Genomic DNA, 22759 nt, shown 5'->3' with positions numbered 1-22759 from the left:
ACTGATATACTGCAGGACAAACAGTTTATGCTGTAACCTATGTAATTGCTCTTCGTACATATAGATTTTTCAATAAAACAGTAATTACTGAGCGAAATCCCAGATGTCCCATTACATGCACATGGGCTGTCACATTGTGGGAAGATGATTAATCACACAAACAGTTGCTCATTTTTAAATACATCCTTAATGCATTCTTTTGCCTCAGGGACTATATATCACCTCTTTTCCACGTTTGGTGTTTGATGAAGGTATAAACTTTTTACATTCCTCTTTGAACCCTTTTTATTAATGTCCAGTGTGTGTGTGTGTGTGTGTGTGTTGTGGGGTGACTCTGAGGCCATCTCTGCAGGAGTCAAATCTGAAAAAGGGTCAGGTGATGTTGTAACTCACCCTGGTTCACCTCCCACTGCACTGAAAGCACAGTAATAAATTCAGAGTCAGAGACCTCTTACATTTTCCTGTTGCACTCTTAGCTGTACCTGTTGTCATTCACCATTTTATTCTCACCACCCTTATCTGCTCATCTCTCTCCTCAGAGGAAAATCGTTTTCATATGCCTCTCTCAATGCTCCTATATATTTTACCCAATTTCCCTGTCCTAACAGTTAATTTTTCCCTCTTTACAATGTCATTCTACTTTCTGCCTCCCGTTGTTCATCCCTTTCACAGCGTGGTGCGGGGTGTACAGCTGGACATTAATCTGCCACTGATGAGCCCCACTCACCAGACGCTCACGGCTGCTTATCAGGCACCGGGTAAGATTAGGACAGTCACTGGTGCCACAGTGGAGTTTTTATCAAGAGGATGATGAAAAGACTTTGGCTGAAAACATTTTCATTACCTTTCAGATGCCTCGAAAAAGACAGAAGGCCTGTCAGATTTAATAAAAAATGACCGAAACGGCAATTTTTTGCACTCGTGGTGTAATTATACTAGTTTCTTAGAACTTAATTTGGATATTTTGTTATTTTAATGTCTCTTTGTGCAAAATATGTATCTCCACAGTTATTGTTCAGTTGCACTATGACAAAGCATGTGGAGAATCTGTTTTATTTTCACAAGACCTCTTCATGTGCATCTTTATATAGAGATATCTCCAGAGTTGTATGTATTGATTGAGCTCCATGGCAACACGCATTTAGCATATCCCACACAACACATAAAAAAAGCAAATGTCAAATGCACAGTTTATCCTTCCATCTTGGTCTTATGTGCATCCCCTTTTCTCTTTGCTGAACAGTCTCATCTCAGCACTTAACCTACAATTTGCATAAGTCATTATGGCTGCGAGGAGTGAGGAGGCTATAAATTCTGCTAAGTGTTCATCCATCGTTTGTAGGTTTGAAAATACCCAAGCAATTTTTTTTATATTTCTTTGACTAATGGAGACAGAAAGTACATCCGTCGCTGAAACATAATTTATACATTTGATGAGCTAAGCAGTTTCTACATTATATTTTTTAATTCACGTGGACAGACAGTACCTGACTGGTGCGGGGAATCTTAACAGGTAACATGTGATTTTGTTTCAAGTTATTCTGAAATTTTTTACAGTATTGTTTCCGTGGCCAGTTGAATCTAACAGAAATATTTCTTTAAAGCCCCCCCGGAGAGCAATGCTTTCTTATTGAATACTTTCTCCTCCTGCCAGCATCAATTACAGCAAATGTTTGTTCTCCCGAATTGGAAGCAGGGGTATCTCTCCCGCTCCATCAATAAACAGAGACCAGAACAACGGTGGTATCTTGCCGTGAAAACAGGAAACTCAATAGAAGCGCTGCAGCCTTTTTAGAGAAACATAGATTTTCCTCCAGCACTCCTGACAGATGCTGAAGTTAAAGTGTTTGTGCACAGCTGGGACTCCGGAGAGCAGGCTGACTGTGTCGCTCAGTGTGTATCTGTGTGTGTGTGTGTGTGTGTGTGTGTGTGTGTGTGAGGCTTGTCATCCATGCCACATCAAAGAGCTGAGTTGACATTCCTGAGTCAGTGACTGCAGACTGGGAACAACAGAGACAGAGTGGAAGTGTCCTTTTTAATGACATAATGCATGTGAGAGAAGAACTTGGAGAAGATGAAGCTGTCCGCACTAATGCGACAAGACTTTCTCCACAGTAGTACAGCTTTCAAAGGGAATGCTTTTTAGAGAAGCTGCAATGTTGGGAACCCACAACAGGGCAAAAGATGGACAAATTATGTTGTCATCTTTCAATGGTGATCCAGTAAGGCTGGCTTAGATTTAATGGAAATTGATCAAATGGAAACATCCATTTTTGAGTTGAACTGAAAAAACTATGCACCTCCTATTACCTTCCCTGCCTTTTGCAACATGCACACACATAGTTACATACATGTTTGCAAAGCTGAATGGCCCAAAGCTTTGTCATAAGGGACAAACACTTCTACTTGTGTTGTTTACTCCTTAACGACCACTACGTTGCAGTCATATCTGCAGACCAAAGCCAACTGAATCGGAGATATTGTCACTCGCCTAATTAAGGCGCAGTTCCTCGCAGAGCTGAGGGAGGGAGCGTTTCATCATCCCTGCTTGTACTTTCTGCACCAAGAAGCCGAATGTTAAGCAGGTCTTCCTAAAAAATCTCTGCGCTCGTTGACATAAAGCGCATCTCCCCACTTGGCTCACTCAACACGTCCATAATAACAGTCATTATCTTCAGCACACATCTTTCTGCTTCATTTAAGCCATTCTTAACAAGGGGTATCTATCACGGAGGTGCTACTATTCTGCGGTCGCACTGACCTGCAGCGCTCTGATTTATTCCTGACAATCTCCTCGGCCCTTTCTTTCGCTTTGCTGCGGAACAAAACCGCCACTGTGAACCTTTTTAATTATGAAGACATAATTTAAAACATCAGATCAGTCCTAGGTCGTCGCTGGACAGGGTGACCTAAGCATCCGGCAGGCTCTCCATCTTATGGCTGAAGTCATTTTTCCAATGGAGATGAGGGCATGTTAATAGGGTAGGTAAATAAGGGAAGTACAGCTCAAAGTATATGTCACGGTTCTAAAATTGTTAACTGATAATGCTCACTCCACTCTGCTGAAACATTTCTTCTTGTTAGAGCATACATGCAAGTTGTTGTCATTTCTCCATCACCAAAGTGGAGTCTTGCATTAAATTTACCATCGTGTGTGAGATGATCGGTGGTGCTGTTAGGCACACACAGCATCATTATTTTGATTTTGTCCTCCTCTGCTCCTGTTGACTCGGCGAAGCAGCAGGACACTGAGTGATGAGGGCGAGGAGATGCACCCGGCTCCGCCTGGACAAACACGAGGACGGCTTTACCTTCCACTACACTGTATTAAACCAATTATTCACCATCAGGGATTGTTTTCGGCGACAGTGAATGTTTTGTTTACTCGGCTCAAAAATGTAGCGAATGAGGGTGTCATCTACGGCACAGGCGGCAGAGATTGTAAACATGTTTTTCTCTCCCCTCCCTACAAGAGGACAAATAAAAAAGGCTGCCGTTAGAAGATTTAATTCTGAGAAGCTCTCTCTGGGGCTCTGGAAGCCCATCGCAAAAAGTCTTCAATTAGCAGAATACGCCTTCATCTCCTCACCAAGGTCACCTTTAACAATCAAATTATCTTTAAATTTAAATAAAACAATCACTCCCCGTCAGTCAGAGTTGATTAGTTCCCAAATGAAATCCATTGCCTCTTGAATATGTCAAGAAAACTTACCCCTCATTCTCACTCACGCGCTTCAAATGCATGTGTGTGCAAGGTCATCTACAAACACACTTGTGTGCACACTAAAAGAAAAGCAGTAGACCACAGGAGTTTACAGCTGAAATGTCTTTTAATTCCTGATCACACAAGGCACAGTTGTGTTTGTTCTAACCACAATTTGGGAGATTTTAGTCGGGCTTGGAGGAATTTGAAAAGTCACAGTCTCTGGCAGCTGGGGCAGACAAAACAAAGTTGGTTAGATACTTTTTCAGCTGTGCATTATAAGGAGATTCACACCCTCTGTACTCATTTAACACAGTCTAATGATAAATCACTGAAAGCTTTCCTCATCTCCAAGGACTTCAAATAAAAAATTTTTAGGATCACATAGATTAGAATCTGTCTTCGTTATAAGCAAAATAGGATAAAACGTACCAGTGTTTTGGATGCAAATGTGACAATACTACATGATACGTGGGTCATGACTTCAGAGGTAGAAACTGTGGTGCATTCAGGTAGTTTGGAATGTTCCAAACACAAAAATAACTCAAAAATTGTTTATTTCCTCCTGAATGACAATAAACAATTTACTGTGTGTGCTGTTGAAGAACTACAGATTGCTGTGTTGTTTCCATCTGGGTTGGAGTGATCTTCCACTCTGAGTCCCATCAAAATCACTCCATCAGAAGTAAATGACTTTTCCACCACACAGGACGAATGGAGGAGGCTTGTCTGCTCTAAAAGCATTTTCACACACCAGGACCAATCTCCGGCACTATTGACCTGACCAAGGTCGTTTTTGTTCAAACAGCAAAGCCCAAGATGATGTAGTGAACCGATATCCCTGGGTCTGTATGGTACATTCTATCTAGGCAGCATTGGGTGGTGTAAAGCAAATCTAGGCTTCAGCATCCCACAGTTTTAAGGTTCTAGAGGTTATAGCTGAGCAGGCTGAATTTTTCTTTCTTTCTTGTTTGTAAGGTTAAGCTGGGGAAAAAAATAGGAAAAAATAAAAAGTCCAGTGAATGCAGCAAAATGCCCTTATCTCGCCATCCGCCGTCAGCCCCAGATGTCCTGTAAGTAGCGTTTCTCCTCTCTCAGCCCCGCCAGTCTCTTCATGGCATCCAGTTGGTCTACCTGAAGCTCTGTTTTGATCATCTCCACCAGGGTGTCGTTCACGTCTTTAGCCATGTTCTTAGCTTCTCTGGTGAGGAAAAGAGCATGAAAAAAGGGCAATGCAATCAACAGGCATGTTTTTGAGACAGCCCTGTGTGTATGTTTAAGCACAGTGGCAAGGCCATATTTTGTAAAACCAAGAGGTGCTGCCACAGTCCAGCAGTGTCCTGGAAGGAAATTGCTGAAATCTCCATTTTGCTGTTGAAGCATTTTGGGGCAGATTCAACATCCCGTGGCTCTAAAGTGATCTTCTTAGAGTGTGAGGAATTCAAACAGTTCTGATGTTTTAAAGATCATTTACTCAAAGGTGAGGTAAGAGGCCTGGCAGTGATGATAGAGAGAGAAAGGTGATACTGAGCAATGCAAATGTTGACTTATATGTTTTTGCTTGGTCTCGTCGTCTTTGTACTGACAGAAAAAATGTGAAAGGAGGGGAAAAGGGGGTACATACACACCATAAATGCTACCAACTGTACAGGATGTTGCAACAGTGTGAGGTCAGCAGTAACAAAGGAGTAAGAGAAGAGATATTGGGCGCAGAAAGTTCCTTGTCATTACGCCCAAATTCAAAATATGTGATAACTCGCCTTTAAGCAAGTCACATAGTCATTGCACCTGGCACTGGATGCAGCTCGGCATGTCTTCAAGCAGTTCTTTAGCAAGATATGTAGGTTTTTCTCTTTCTTATAAGCAACAATTTACCCTCAGAGAGAATCCCTGTAAAATACTTATCAGTTATTTGTTTGATAGTCAGAACAATATTAGCTTAAACAGAGATTATACTCTCATGTCAAATAGGTTTATTGCCAATATTATTAATAATATGTACATTATTGTGACTAGTAATGTAACAGATCGTAATGGTTCTGTAAGCCGTACAGACTCCCTGACAGAGAGAGCTAGAGTGCAGAAAAGAGCTGCGAGTGAGATGTTTCGCAGTCCTTTCACACATTAGTGCCAGAACATGACTCAACCATACCAAGTGCACACTGGGATAAATGTAAAGCAGATTAAAAAATAGAATATATCAGTCAGGATGAATTATGGTTCAAATTATAAGAGGGATGAGATTTCTTACCCGCACACATAGAGATAGCCGTTCTGTTTGAGCAGGATGTCAGTTATGTGCTGGCTGTTGAGAAGCAGGTTGTGTTGGACGTATCTGGGTCGTGCTGCTGAGGTCTTGGTCACCTCTTCCTCCTCCTCCTCGTCTCTGGAGAAACACACCTTGAGGTGGCTCAGGGTACCGTTGGACACAAAGCTCTCCAGCTCCTCTCTGGAAGAAGACACATCCAAACATGTCAGGATGTTTTAAATCCAATTTCCTTCAAGGTTATTCCTGTAATCTTGGGCAGGTTGTTCCGCATTTACAAAACCAAAATTGTCATAACTCTTTGTAAAGCTCAGGAGCCAAAGATTCAGTTTCTGATGTGGAGAAAAGATCATGTGGCAGTGAATGTTGACCAACCTTGACCACCTGTCCACAATTTTATGGAGAGAGAAAGAACATGCATATTTTTATTGTAACTGAATGAAGAAAATGTAGAAACTGCTGGCCTGTTAATGCCAAGTAATTAACCAGGTTTTTCATACTGTTTATCCTTTCACATCCAGTGCTCTCTTAAGATATTTAGCAATAGCTTCAACCGCCTCAGAAGACACATGACCCCCAGAACATTTCCTAAGAACAACAACAAAAAAACAACATCAGGTTAGGTAAAACAGAACACTGATGGCCAAAAGGTCTGAGCAAAACTGAGCCAGACAAACAATTTATTTTGTTTAACGAGAAAAGTGCAAAGAAAATATGGATTTCATAAGCAAGGCTGAGTCACTGTTATAAGCATCTTCTTACAATCAATCCTCCCAGCCTTGCAGTTGGGTGTAACCTTGCTCCCTATCTGTGGTTCGGTTGGCAACTACTCCTTCTGCTTCAGTGTTTTTCACAGGGCCTGGGGTGCTATTGGAAGGGAAGGAAAGAGGAAGGTGGGGAGGGAGTAAGGGTTTACTGTGGCTCAGAGCGGCGTCTTCTCTAAAGTTAAGCAGCCGGAATGAGCAGAAACACACACCGACACCACAGCGCAACACACACACTGATAACAAGTCACGGCTCTGAGTTCATGGGTGAAGGTCTTCGCTTCAGGGGTCTGTTTTGCAGTAACCCCTCGACTAAAATAAGACATTTTCCAATAACACACAGACAATGCGGTGTGAATGCTAAAGGAAGAGATGCATTATGTTGTCTTTGTTCTATGTGAAACATCCAGAGCTGTTGCCTCTCCTGCAATATTTACCTTTGATTAGAGAAAGAGTCGCTAAAAGAAATCTTGTTGTTATGACCGAGACATGTGATTACAAAGTCTGTTTGAACATGAGAGCAACAACATGAATAACAAGGAGAAGCATGGCGGAGTCTAGTTTGTTTTTGACGTCCGAATATGAATCATCATAGACTAACCAGTCAAGTTGCAGTTTACTTCCACATCTGTCCAGACTCATATGTAGTGAATACTTGGAAAGAGTTGAATAAAAAGGTATAAAGTGTATTTTTTGGCTGAATCACTATATTGATGATATGTAGGTATGGTTCCAGTAAATATATATTGTTGAAGTGATTAACGAAGGATTTTCATAGATGTGTTGGCTAAACAGGTACACATGTACTTGATTACGATGTAAAGATGGATTCTTATAAAGTATAGTTACACAAAATGCGGTGCTAGTTATTGTTAACTCAGTCAACATGTGTGTGAAATCTGGAATCGTCCAATTAATTCTTAAAATTTTAAGGTCACAATGACCTTTGAGTCCAAAGTGCCTCTCTATTCAGTGTCCAACTAACTGGCAAATCTGTCACATTTTCCCCTTCTGTTGCTGAGTTACGGTGATGAATAATGGCCAATGTTTTTCCCGGACATTATGACGTCACAGTGAAGTAGACCTTTGACATTTTAGGTAAAAAATGCCGTCACTTCATCGTTGCATCCAATTAAAGATCTGTGTGAAATTTTGTCATAATTACCACATCAATTCTTGAGTTACGGCCAAAAACATGCTTGTCAAGGTTCTTTTGAGGTCACAGTGATCTGAACCAAACTGAATGACAATAAATGTAGAAAGTGCTGGCCTGTCAAAGCTAAGTAATTAACAGGCTTTTCATACTGACAGTTTATCCTTTCACATCAAACACTCTCTTAAGATATTAATCAATGGCTTCAACCGCCTCAGAAGACATATGACCCCCAGAACATTTCCTAAGAACAAATAAAACAGAACACTGAAGGGCAACTGTGTCGTCATCATGGTCATCAATCCTTGAAGGTCACAGTGACCTTTGCCCTTTGCCCACCAAATTCTAATCAGTTCATCCTTGTGTCCAAGTGGACGTTTGTGCCACATTTAAAGAAATTCCTTCTAGGTGTTCCTGAGATATCGCATTCATGAAAATGGGACGGACAACGGGAAAACATCTCACTGGCGCTGAGCCGAGGGTTTCTGAGAGCCAAATTCTGCCAGACTCCTCTGTGTGTTTATACACATAACAGCCTGTGGCAATATCCTGGACCCTAAAATGAACCCAGCAGGCCTTCCCGTTATGTTTCCTCTACAGCATGAAATCACTTGCCATAAAGGAGGCAGAGGAATCAGAGGGAGGGGAAAGGATAAGTGCAGCAGAGGGGAGGACAGGCTTGATGTGACAGGCAGGCAGATTGGCATCAACCTCTCACAGGGATGTTAAGTGCCGCGGCTGATTGAGGTGCATCGCAAGCCTTGTTTGTTTTATTTTGCTGGTGGAAAATTCTGAACACCATCGGAGAGCTGGGCACATCCTGTCTCGACATTTTGTAATATTTCAACCCCTACTTGCCCGACTTTGGGTAAGCTTTTCTTAAAAAATATGAGACATAAAAAAAACCCATTTCAAACTATACTAAGCAGGTTCCTGCGTTTCAAGGCAACGGTAGACATCAAATTGAGAGAAATCCAACTGAGATGAATGCAGGCAGGTAATGCAACTGCAAGTATGTTGTTCTCATTCTGCTAACCTATTTAAATTAAGTACAACGCTTCATGGGTGGCTCATAAAACACAGAGTAATCACTTTGGTCAACACTGTGAGGGTGTTCATCAGAGAAGCCCACACTGTGAACAAACACTGCCCACTACCTGGCTGTGAGCTGGTATTTAACTAAGGGATATAGGGAGAAAAAGGGGAACAAACAACATCCTCTGTGATCTATTCTTGTGTCATTAAGGATGCTAATCCATTCACACTATTTAATCCTGTGAAAGAACTCGATCAGTGCACCAGCATCGAGTGCACACATGCTGCTGATACTCAGCAAGAGCCGATCAATTAGTGTGTAGTCAGAAGAGAGTAAAGCCAAAACAAACTGATCAGAGCAATGATTCACTCACAGGTTGATGTGAGGTTAGAATGCTTTAACAAACCAAGAGGTCAATCTATAAAAAAGTAGTCTAACATTCATAGAACACTGCCCCCCCTTCAATTCCTGTCTACAATACAACCTCATGTCAGTGTTGAGCATGGACACCGGAAGTAGTGGGTCCAAGGGCCATTTGCACCCCCACTTTCACCACTTTCAATCCATTTCCTCTGTTCTTGGCACATTTTGCTTTCTCAATGAGGGCAAGTAATGACCAGGATTTGCTTCAAAACTGAAGCTCAAGGATCGATCGATACAGACTTCAAACTTGGAACCTGTACGTTTTGCCATTTTATGTTGCTGGTTACGGTTTTAAACTTGGCGTTAGGACACACCCCACATAACGTCTACTGTACTCACACTGGTGCAATGTTGAGTTTTAATATTGAGGAACAGCCTAGAGAAATTGTGTGAACGGTAAGCCACATTTGAAGCCAATTACCAGAGTAGCAGGTTGGTTGAGGTAAACAGTTTTTTCACGTTGCTTTTTGTGGACCTTCATATTACAAAGGTAGCTCAGCTGGCTTGTTCATATGAAAGTTTTTTCCTGAATTGGTACTTGTTCATTTGAAGTCTCCGGTCTATCTATCACCACACACACACACACACACACACACACACACACACACAGCTTGAAATTAATCCGATGCCCTTGGTGCTGAGCAATAAACCATAAACTCTTAAGGTAATATAAACAGTAGGGTTATGGTTCAGTCGCATTTTATCTAATCTGCACCTAGAACTGAATCTGCTTGTCAAATCTGAATCTTTTCAATTCCCTTATCAAATCTATTTAGGTTTAGCTTTCAAATGCTGCATTCACAGGTTTTTTTTCACAGCAGTGGAAACAAGTTATGAACACAACATTTTATCACCTTTTAGTTTACATGGCAAACTTGTTAGCCAACAGTAGCTCGTCTTACTCATCCAGCCTCATGAAGTAACTCTGCAGTGTTTCCCCTATATGTCGGTTACAGTGTGTCGGCCTCTCAAGACCAAAAAAAGTCTGTTGTTTCCCCACCTGCTGGAAAAAATTAAGCCTGTTAGCGCTAAGTTAGCTAACATCCCCCCTCCCCTTCACACAGAGCTGAGCAGGAAAGTTTCAACAGCAGGCTGTGTCTTTTGGCTGCTATGTAACTTAACATTAGCTCAATAGAAAGTAACTGGTAGTTTTATTTTATTACTGCCTTCTTGTCCAATGTTGAGAACATCAGTTACAATCTGAGAGTAAACTGGTGTAGCCTGCAGCTCTGTCCTGTACAGACTGGTTGAATTATTTTTCAGATGAGTCTGAAAAAGTGGTTGTTAGGAAAAGAAAGGACGGTGGTGAGTTTAGTAAAGCAAATTAGTGATGCAAACTCGTCCTTTTAAGCTAATGAGGAGATGTTTCTTTTTGGATTTTAATGTGCAAATAAAATGCACCTCAGAAGGGACAAGGTTTCTCATGTTGCACGCAAAAGGCAAACATGAACAATCGTAACAATTCTGAGGTCATATTAACAGGGTTTTAGGGGGTGATGTCCAAAACATGCTGTGCAATAAATGTTAAATCACTGTGGAGAGCATAACCAACCAAATAACTTTCCCCAAATCTAAAGTTTGTAGTTCCTCCCCAGTAGACTGATCTTTTGCTGTCGGTTATTTATTATCTGTCCTGCTTTTCCAACTCTTTGTTCAGACATATGGGGAAAATAATGGCCCAAACCCCCCACCACCCTGACCATGACCACCAACACCAAAACATTCAGCTAAAACTCACATTAACCTGGTAAAACACTAGTTTTAAACTATTCTGATGTACATCGCATGCTCATGGACACAAAGCAATACTGCTGAGACATGTTGTGTTGGGGTTTTATATTCAGACAAAAAATCTGCTTCACCTCCGCTGCTATAACTCCATCCTAGGGGAAACACTGCACTGGCATTCATTTGAGTCAAATTTCTGGTCTCCACCGACCCATGAGGAAATTTATTTTGCGCTTTAGCTGCTAAATGCTACACTATGTTCACAGCTGCCTTCTATGCCTAGAAACGAGGCGGATGATAGCGATGAGTGAGTGAACCCAGCAGTAAAGTTGCCAGCAGTAAAAACCAAAACAAAGAGCTGAAAGATACTAAAATGCTCCACAGTGCTGAAGAGAACTTTAAAGTAAAATGATAACATTTATATTTAAAATATTTCTTAGCAAAGCTTCAATATTCAACATATTTGCTCTTTAGCTAAAAGGGTGAAACTCACATAACCTGTATGCAGCGTCTTGCTTGAGTCACAACTACATGCCGAAACCACAATATGCTGGTGCTCTTGCCCCTTTTCACTCATATGTGAAAAACACGTGTCCTTGGTTAATATAGCTTGAAGGGCAGCAACACATACATTTTACTTTACATCCTTGAGCTGAGTGCTGGAGCTAAAGAAAAGAAAGTAATGGTAAATGCACCTTTCTAGTCTTCATACCACTCAAAGTGCTTTTACACAACACACCTATTCACACTCATATTTATACACCGATGGCAGAGGCTAAGGTGCCAACTGCTTATCAGAGACAGAAATTAACACACACACACACACACACACACACACACACCAGACACTTGGGGTTCTGTATCTTGTCCAAGGACACTTTGACATGGAGGGGGATCGACAACCCGCCCTACCTCCTGAGTCACAGTCGTCCCTAGTATGTATTGAACATGTGTATGGGGTCTGTCAATAACCACAGATCTGAAATAACAAGCACAGCTTACCTGAACAGGTAGTCTCTGTCTCTGTGGCAACAACCGAAGAACAGCCAGGTCTCGCCAAATGTGGCCTCAGGGTTCTCCGCCTCTCATTCTCTCTGAAAGTCAAGCAAAGGATGTTAGCGGTCAATCAATACTAACACACGACGAGACCAGATGGAGGAGAGGGAGTCCTTCCTCGCACCAGAGGTTAAAGAAGAGTAGTGACACCATTAAGCACTGTCTGCAATGACAGTACACTGAGAGATGCAATGGCCTAATGCACGGAAACGAGCAGCGAGGACATTACATATATTATTAAATTTCACCCAAACAGAAGGATAGATGCCATCACTATAAACAGTTACTGAAAATGAAACTAGGGCTTTTGTGTGTGTTCAACTGCGCTTGAGTAAAAAAATAAAAAATTAACTGCTCCCGCAAAAGTGATTCCTCTTGTGGTTTGGGAGTTTGGCAAAGCTCCCAGAATCCTTTGCAGGCAATGGCAACGCAGCAGCACAAAGCGGCTCTGAGGATGCCAGTATCTGTGCCGCACACCTGCTGCTAAGGTGACAGCTCTCTCCTAGATAACAACAGTTGACCCCCAACCTTTCATGATGCCATCAGTCAGCAGTCTCTCTAAAGAGGCCGGGTTATCCGTTACCCCAGTCTGATTGGTGGGGTGACCAACCACGACGAGGGGCTCAGGAATGTCACAGAGAGGCATTGAGACTGGGGCCTTTGTGCTGTGCTGCTGCACTCAGAGGATAAGGTGCTGCTTCCCCTAAGCTCCACCCTTTGATTTTCACCAACCAACTGAATCAGGCTTTGTGTTTTCCAAAAGTCACAAAATTAAAAAAAAGGGCAGCCAACTCAGGCTTGCTGGAGTTGTACATAAGCAATAGTATAATATTGTATTATTACTGTTATTACTTTGAGTAATAATTTATGTCTCAGAACGTTTTTACAAAAAAATCCTTAATTACCTGGTGATAAATTCTTAAAATGACATACACGCCATCTTCCAGAATATATGAATCTGCAAAGATTTTTTTATTTTAAAGGTTTTTTAAAGGCTGGATACAAAACTGCTCCTACTTCACTTAAAACTACACCATTGGCAATTTTCTTCGCAGATACGGATTTTCTTTCTAAGAACTATCATTGACAGCACAAACATTTTTGTAACTTTCCTGTAAGGGCCCGTGTCCACCAAAGTTTTTTTTTCTGACACCAGTGTCTTTTTTCAATTCATTCCAATGGGAGCGCCGCGTTTTTACTAGCTGGTAAAAACGCCAGGAGCGTGACGAGGCGCTGAGCGTCTTTTCCGCGCTGTGCGCTGGGCGTTTCTTCCCGGTCGCCGACAGTTGAGAAATGTTCAACTTTGGGAAAAACGCTGCGCTCGTCACTGTCACTTTTTACCCAGCCATCCAATCACAGTGCAGGAGGGGCGGGACAAGCACCGTACAGAGCACATCCGATCTTGAACGAAGCGAAGTGCCTACTCGCCGAGGTGTTTCCCCGCCCGCAAAATCTCATGAACCCACGTACGGACAGGACAGTTTCTGCTCTCATGTTTCAGCCTTCTCTTCATGCAGAGCAAGTGCCAGAGCAAGTAACCCTACATACTTTGTGGTGACAAGCTGGCAAAAAACGCTTTGGTGGACACACTGACTATTAAATAACTTTCAGATTTTCTGCAAAACTGCACCAGGTTCCTGGACCTTCTCACTCAGCTCAAAATTAAAAGGGGCTCCAGGTTAAGCTACTGAACAGAGCTTTTTTGTACAAATAAATCCAAATGAATTGCAGATAACACAGCAATGTTTCCCACAGAATGAGAGTGTCTTTGTGGTGGGGGTATATTTTCTTTAAATTATTTGAGAGAAGACATTACCCTATTTATAGTAGGTTATTCCTTAACTCAATACTTTAATTCTACTTAATTATTTCCTTATTTTAGTATTTACTCACAAACTACTTTAATCTGTTGACCTTGCTTTTCCTTTCAGATACACACACCTACATATGTCTCTCTCTGTTTCTCTCTCCCTGTATATCTCTGCTCTCTTGACTTTCTACATCAGCAGTATGTTTCATAAAAGGTGCCCAAATAAGTCATGTTTGGGTTTTTATCCCCGCAATCTGTTTTCACAGCAGCAGGTGAGCAGCGTGTTGAGGAAGCTTGTTGTTAATGACGTCCCCTATAAAAACAAACATGGCACCAAATGACATCGGCACCAAAAGGTGTGCTCACTGTTGCATGTATGTAATCCCAGATAAAGTCCCCCTCTCTCTGCAAAGTGCTAAAATGGGTCGCCAAATATAGCTTACTGTGGCGACCATTAATATACCTGGGTAAAAGTAAAGTCGGTGTGGAAAACATGGCTGGCAAGTGTTGTGTCTTCTTCGCTCACGATGAAGACCTTCCAGGCTGACCACACGTCTTTGTGTCTGTGGCTGAGACATTCGTCACTGTCTGTGCTGATGTGTCAGCATCGGTCAAAAGTCACGGCCGATTAAGCTGAAAATGGCCAATTCCAGTCAACAGCCGATCGATTGGTGTATCTCTACTGAAAACTGTATTCTTAGCGTTGGCGAGTGTCTGGAGGTTTCAAGATTTCCCATCACAATTTTGTAAAATGAGTAAAAGGGAGATGTGACAAAAACTTTTGAGAGCAGCTTGTTTAAGTAGTTTATCGAGCAAAAATATAATTTGCAGGTTTCAGATTTTCAAATGTGTAATTTTTTTTTTTTTTTTAAAATGGCATTATAAATTCAATATCTTCTGGATTGGACAAAACAAGCAATGTGAAGACGCCACATTGGGCTCTAAAAAAAAAACCTTTCTTGTTTACTGACATTTTATAGACCAAGGGATTAAAATATTTATTTTTTTAAATAACGAAGAGATCAATCAATTTGTTAGTTGCAGCTTTACACTAATTAGCCTTAGTGAAAAAACTAAATCAATGCAATAGCCTGATTTTGAATACTGAAACAAAGCTTCACCCTAATTCTCCATTAAGTTGACTGATTAATAAAAATGCTTTGGAGAATAAGTTTGTTTGAACTTGATGTCTGTGAATGGGGCACAGTAACAGAGCTGTCTGGCTGACTTGATCCGAACACTCAGATCCCATCCATTAGCATCCTGGACGAGATTCTTCTGATCTGCAAACAGCCTCGAGTAAACTCATTTTAGTGGGCTCGTCTCTCTCTCTCCTCTTGCCGCCTGCCCTAAAGGGATCAATACCAATATGAAAAACCTGGATTCCATTCTGAGTAGACCACACCGGCGCCTTTCTCTGAATACAAATCACATCACATCACATCCCCACACTATAACAGCCTGCAATACAATCCCAGGGGAAAGACAGCATCTACAGAGCACTCCATTCTGGGGTCGAAATCAGAAGCGGTTGCCTTGCATTGCCATTCAGATAATCAGCAGGAGGGGAAACTGCATGGAAAGCTGAGGTGAGGACTTGGTAAACATCCCAATTATCTTATATCTTTCATCGGTTTTCTTTGCAGCGCCGTGCGAGAGATGCTGATCGGCTTTTTAGGCATAAAAATACAAGAACAAAAAACAAAGCCTAAATACAACAACAGCTTGATGCTTAATCACTGAAATTACGTTGCAGAATTACACCCATATACATTCAACAATTCAAAATGTTTTCATAATATAGGACAATGCTGAGTGGCAAGATGCTGCAGCCTAATTGTGATCAGCTGTCTGGTTAGACTGATAAATGGAAGCTCAATATTTGTTCACACAAAAACACAAACTTAATAAAAGTTGTCATACAGAATGTGCCAAGTGGGCCTACCGGCAAACCTAAATATTAAACTGAGAAAACTGTTATTTTTTTCTAAAAGAAAAGCTTGTTCAAGCTGTTAAGGAGATTAAGGCTAACCACTCAGTTAAAATACATTTGTTTAACTGTCACTGCTGCCAGCTAAAGAGAAAGACACTGAAAATCACATTCTCCATAAAATCCTTCCACGCCAACCACAGCAATCAATACCAGACTTCTGGGGAGCGTTATTAAAATCTCCTGGTACTGCCAAGTGAGCATCTGACCTTTAGAGACGCTTCTTCCACTTGTTACCAGCGCTACAAACTCATACAAAGTACTTTTGAAAACAGCCATCGATTAACAGTGAGGCTGGGAGGCGGGGAGAGGTAGAAAGATCGAAGTGTGCCCATGTTGTTTTGTTGCTAACAGGACCTTTCTCGGGCCTTGAGGCAGATCCGGTGTCCCGGTGACAAACTGGTGATTGTTATCTCCTATCAGAGTGCAGCGTCAGCCAGCAAGGCTTTGTTTGGAATCTCAAGCTAGAGTCTGTATAATGCCGCACACCACGACAGGTTTTTACAATCCTCCAGCACAATACACAGCTGGCAGGAGAGAGCATGAGAGACACAGAGAGGGAGAAGGGACTGAGGAGACAGTCGAGCTGATGAATTGGTTGTTGTGACTTTATACTATATATATATATATACTTATAGAGTCTTGTGAAAGAAAAACAAAAAAAGATTTGAAATTTATTCAAAAAAAAAATAACATTGGACTCTCAAGGATGCATTTGATGAGAGCTAGTGGTTGTTGTATTATGAAACAAAGCCTTCCTAAAATCATTTAATCTCTGAGTGTTCTGCTTGCACTGACAAGTAGGTCTACAAGAGCAGACCATTAATAAAACACTTAAAAAGTGCATTTTGATATCTTAGATTTTCAAGAGCTGTGTTTGGGTACCACTGTAAGGATCAAAGTTAGACTGATATGTTCATATCACTGCCTTCCACCAGAGTACTGTCCCTCTGGCCTAACCTTGATCATTAAGAAGAGGAGTCTGTCTGCGAGTGGTTTAACGAGGTCAATCCGAAAAACGTGCGGCATCTTCAGTACTCCTGCCTCCCAAAATGCGCGAGAACCTCTCACCCCAGATGACCACTCATCCTCCCACGAAACCTGCTGCAGACAATCCATCGTCACATCAGTCGGTGCCGTGTCACCTCTGTGAGCAATCACCCGCTGATGCCACGCGCAAAAAAACATCAGACGTCCGAGGGATTTAGAGACAATTGGAGTTGACTGGGGCACAACCTCATTTATACAAAGCCACCAAAGAGTTAGACATGTCAGTCTGACTTTCTAACTAGTCATGGTGGATGTGGGGCCTGGTTCAACACACAGGCATGACACTGGATAGAGAAGCCTCACTCACATTAAATCCTTCTGACAGGTCATCGTCTTGCAATCTTGATTAAGCCATCATTTCAGAAACTCAGAAAATTTAACAAAATGTCACGTTTTTCTACCAAATGATAGCACTCTTCAAGCATTTAACTCTTTCAGCAGTGGTTTAACAAGCGGGTGAGAACGTACCTACTCAGCTAACAGTCAGTATCCTCACAACACCTCTTCTGCAATTACAAGCAATTATTTACTCCAACAACGTGTCCACCTACTACTGGAATTTTTACTTTTAAATCAATAACGCTCCATGTGCTGCATTGACTCCTGGCTCTTCATTACAAGCCGAGTCATAAACTTCTGCATCAGAGAGGGCGCAATTTATTCCTGTTGAGACGAGTGAAGCATCTGAAATAATCCCTGACGTGATCACGGCCCACGCTGCTAGATTTATTATGCCTTATGAGATGTACATAACGTCGACTCTCATCGACTTTGAGCGGGGTCTCATTTAATTGTTTCCGCAGATTCCTTGAAAATATGGATAGATGGTGTGCACTTAACATCACTTGAACAATGTGAATATTCATTACTGGGTGCAGAATTTTATCTACGTCACACAGTGCACCAATTAGCATGTAACCTGCGTGTTTCTGATGCTTGATATGAACATTTAGCTGACCTACTTCAGCAGCATATCTTGTAACATGTACAACATTGGCAGGATCAAGTACATTACCACATGCATTTGTTTCCTCGTGAAGGAGGCATTTGCAAAATGGGGGATCTCAATATCCACCATGTCTCTCCAACTTGATGAAAATGTCTTTTCTTATGTTGCAAGATATTATTGTAATGAAATATTAAATTTGCCATACCTTTGCTGGAGAAATCCAATAAAGGGGGCAACTCCTGTGCCTGGTCCAACCATTATGAACGGCACCGACAGGTCAGAGGGAGGCCGAAATGAGCAGCTGGGTCTCAAACTCACATGGATCTAGGGTCAGAGGTCATTAGCAAGCATTTAAAATAATGAGAGTAATTACAACAATGCTGAGAAACCACTGTGGGCCTACCAATCTATTAATTGATCTACTTAATATTCTAAGCCATACTAATAGGAAAACTCATGAGTTCCAACTGGAATCCATAGAGTCTGTTGTAGAGAGGATTCACATGCTTTAATTTGAATTAATTCTTTAATTAACCGCACACAACTGGCCCAGAGCTTGTTCTTTTTTTGGTGTCTCACACATTAAAATTGAGTTCCTAGAGCAGTTTAAAACATGTAGTAGAAACAGGTTCAATCCCTAAAGCCTCGAGTTCTGCAGTTTCATGAAGACACTGCACAATTATCTGATATTCTGATCCACACTTGCCTTCTATTTTACTCAAGAAGCTCTTCTGTAATATCTGAAGGAGAATGAGCAGCCCAGCTCTCCTAACATTTTTACTGATACAAAACTAAGACAAAGACAAAGAAGGGAGGGCAAAGTAAGGCATAGCAGGATTTCAACCTAGCCAGGAGGTGTATACATGAGTATACTTTTCTCCCTATGAGTGGGAGATTGAAACTATTACAGCACTTGTACGCGCAAATATGAGCACTTATCAGCCAAGACCAAGAAATATATCAGCCAAGTTCACAAATTTACACAATCTAGCTCTCCATTTTCCAGTTTACTCATTACCTTTGGCAGAGCCAGGCTGCCGGAGGATTCAGCCTTCCCAGGGAAAACCAGGACAGGATTGATGAGGTCAAACAGCCAACTGGTACACAAGCCTCGCCTCCCTGCAGGCCGCCCAGAGCACGCTGGGAACTCTACTATGTTAAAGACAAAATGCAGCTTTCCTGGGTGCCTAAGACAGGAGCTATAGAGATGGGACCACAGAGAGTTTGAGATGGAGGAAGAACAGAGATAGAGGGAAACAAGAATGTGTGCAAGGCATACAGACAGACACAAGCAGGGAGATGAAGTGAAATACAGAAGCAGAGGGAGAACAGAAGGGTAAAGAAAGGCACAAGCATTACGAGGGAGGATAAATTCTCAAGGACATACAGCAATGCTCCTACAAATGATTCACACAAACTGCCTTTAGAGAAATGTAGTTAAACAACAGCTTTTGATGGGATGCCAATTACAAATATGTACATGACATTAAAATGTGCTAAATTATAATCTACGTCAGTGGCTCACAACCTTTTTTGTCTGACATACCCCTGTCAGATGAGCTCAAGTACCCTCTCATCAACACCACCCGTCATGTTATGTGTTCTTCTGAATGGATTTTAAACTGAATGCAATTTATTATTATTTTACTTTAACTATTTTAAACAGTTTATCCGTTACTTTTAACTAACTACTATGACTGCCTTACCATTACTTCTAGCTAACTAACATTACTACAACAACTTAACCATTAACGTTACTTTCAGCTAATTAGGCTACTACAACTGCCTACTTTTAGCTAACAATTTCAACTGCTCATCCATTACTTTAGCTAAGTATTTCCACTGCTCATCCATTACTTTTAGCTACCTATTTCCACTGCTCATCCATTACTTTTAGCTACCTATTTCCACTGCTCATCCATTACTTTAGCTAAGTATTTCAACTGCTCATCCATTACTTTTAGCTAACTATTTCCACTGCTCATCCATTACTTTTAGCTACCTATTTCCACTGCTCATCCATTACTTTAGCTAAGTATTTCAACTGCTCATCCATTACTTTTAGCTACCTATTTCCACTGCTCATCCATTACTTTTAGCTACCTATTTCCACTGCTCATCCATTACTTTAGCTAAGTATTTCAACTGCTCATCCATTACTTTTAGCTAACTATTTCAACTGCTCATCCATTACTTTTAGCTAACTATTTCAACTGCTCATCCAATACTTTTAGCTAACTATTTCCACTGGTTATCCATTACTTTTAGCTAACTACAACTTCTTAGCCATTACTTTAAGCTAATGACTTCATCTGCTTAGCTATTACTTGAAATAAACTATTTTATCCATTATTCCACACCCCTAGCAACTATAAAAGTACACCTTAGGTCCACACAATGAAGAGCACTTCATTCTAGAAAAATAACTTAAAAAAATACTGCTAGGAGAGAGAAGAAATATCTTTCTTTGTCTGTCTTGCTTCAATAAAACTGCTTCTCCCTCCTCTCTGTTCCAGTCTTCACTGCCAGCTGAAGAAGTCTCACGCTCTCTCATCCTTCATTCTCCAGTTCCTGTGGGCCACTGGAGACCTCTATTGACCACAGCATCAATAATGCAGGCCTCTAATGTCTCTGCACCATCTGATAAACTACAGCCACCCTCTCTCCTGTCCGTACCCTGTCTCTCTGCACAAACATACACACACATTAGCAGCTAAGTGAGGACCTAATGAGAGGAGCGGAGAAGTTTTGACATTGCGTTAGATGTTGCTGTTCCACATACGCTTTAAAGCAAACCTAATGGGTAGTAGCTTAACAGGAAGAGCAAATCAATGACTGGCTAAGTGGGGCAAAAAGAAGGAACACTAGAGCCTATTTAAAATAAGCCCCACTACCTAAAAACAATAGATACAATATTTACAGTGCATTCCTTTGTGCATGTTTTTACACCCACTGTTGAGTGTATTAGGGAATTACATCTATAAATACCCATCCAAACAAAAGCACACATAACATGGACTACAATGTTCAGGGTCTGACAAAGGGAATCCATTACAAACTTTAGAAATATACACACATACATAATAATTATATATACACGTTATAATACCCTATCAAATGACAGATAATTAACCACTGTCAATAGTGCGAGATCAATACATATTGTATCTTGTGAACTCGCCGGTTTTTACTACTACTACCTAATAAAACAACAACAGATTGCCAAATTAGTTTGGAGGGTTACAAGACCAAAATATATGTACTGTACTGTACACTACCACTTAAAAATGGCATTTCACTGTTAATATAATGCATCTTCTCTGGGGCATAACACATTCTATGCAGCCTCTTAAAAAGAACTAACTTAGATCATAAATTATATGAAGATTTCTCAACTTTTGTATGGTGTAGAAAAATAATAATAGATTAAATTTATCAATTAAAAAATTGCAAAGTGAATGAACAGAAGAAAAATCTAAATGAAATCATTATTTGCTAAACACACAAATATTCTATCTTTGCCATTATTGGGAATATAATCAAGTTTGGAATAAGATGGCTGCGTAAGAGAGCCAGATGTTTTAATTTATACGGAAACACATCCAAGTATTCAATTCTTCAATTCATAATGAACTATTAATGTCTTTGTACATTTTCTTAATGTATACTTATTGTGCAGCTAGGAAACATCAATAGAAATGAGGAAGCCTACACAATGATGTGGCAAGAATAAGACAACCACATGTACTTAAAGAATGATGCTAAAAGAGCACATTTGTGCACAGGTTCATGCAGTGCAAAATTAAATCGGCGTTTTTATTCTTCTGTCACCTTACCTGGCTGCTGAATAAGGTCTGGGCTGCAGTTTCGGCAAATGCTCTGAAAGGCAAGCACAACTGTCAATCATCCAGCTGTATTGCTTAGATTTGTTACACAGACAACCATGACAGAGAGGAGACAAAATAAGTGAAAGTCATCTCGGCCCATTGAGACGTCCTACCTACCAATCTATCCTCCGTAACCCCCACCCAGGTTACAGTCTTGTTTCTAGGACACACTTCTATATTTATGAAATTACAAACTCGGGGTTATGGAATCCCAAGTGTCCAGATGTGGAGCCAGTAGGAAACAGATTGCTTATGCAAACCTTATTTCAATGCCAGCCATGAAGGTGCCCTCTTTGGGTAATATGTAGTGTGCATTGCATCCGCAAGGATGTGTCAGAGAAATCAGAAAAACTTATAAGAGTTAGAGGTAACTTTTCACCCTGTAGCACCAAGATTAGTCATTTGCTATGCAATATGACCACTACAAACTATTAGTTGTGGGGGAAAAAAGAGTGATTGAGAGTTCTGTGATGTGCTTGCTATATGTTCCCTTACACTGTATTTGTATCTCACTGATAGATGAACCTGGAAAAGTAAAGCTACACCATATGTACCAGCTGAGGCCTCATAATAACACTTCTTTTGTGCTAAATTGCTTGAAAAGACAAACAGCTGGACGGAATCTGCTCTCTCCTCTCTTTCTGGATTTCTCTGACATCTAAACAGCTCAGGGTGTTAGCGAGACAGCTCCAGACTTTGACGTCCATTTCATCTCTTTGGGCTGAGGATTTCTTTTCTGTTTTTTTTTTAATGTTGATGCATGAAACACTTAAGTAAGAAATAAGTTTGAAAGAAGGTTTAGAACAAAAATATTGGCCTTGCCCAAACAGCAGCCTTCCACTACACTTTCAATCAGACTCACTCAGATACTAACACTCGAAGAAAGCCTGGTATTTAAGGGGAAAAGCCCTTTATCAGGAAAATCTTGTTTGAGGTTTGTACAA

At 41.0% G+C, this 22759-nt stretch overlaps 1 protein-coding gene across 1 annotated transcript; it reads right to left on the bottom strand.

The window, feature by feature from the left end:
* Positions 1–5967: 5967 nt before the first annotated feature.
* On the bottom strand, positions 5968–21807 carry LOC119916723 (methionine synthase reductase-like; the record flags this gene model as incomplete). Its single annotated transcript, XM_038736706.1, is given in 5 exon segments — positions 5968–6152; positions 12076–12167; positions 18134–18252; positions 18947–19127; positions 21765–21807. Coding segments are annotated over 5 exon segments (473 nt in total), but the record flags the coding sequence as incomplete, so codon positions are not given.
* Positions 21808–22759: the final 952 nt, after the last annotated feature.

The sequence above is a fragment of the Micropterus salmoides genome, unplaced genomic scaffold (genome assembly GCF_014851395.1).
Source record: "Micropterus salmoides isolate LMB-PRFRI ecotype aquatic unplaced genomic scaffold, ASM1485139v1 Ms_hic_scaffold_2123, whole genome shotgun sequence".
Classification (NCBI taxonomy): domain Eukaryota; kingdom Metazoa; phylum Chordata; class Actinopteri; order Centrarchiformes; family Centrarchidae; genus Micropterus; species Micropterus salmoides.
The sequence above is the reverse complement of the archived record's forward strand: the minus strand, read 5'-3'. Positions and strand labels throughout refer to the sequence as shown.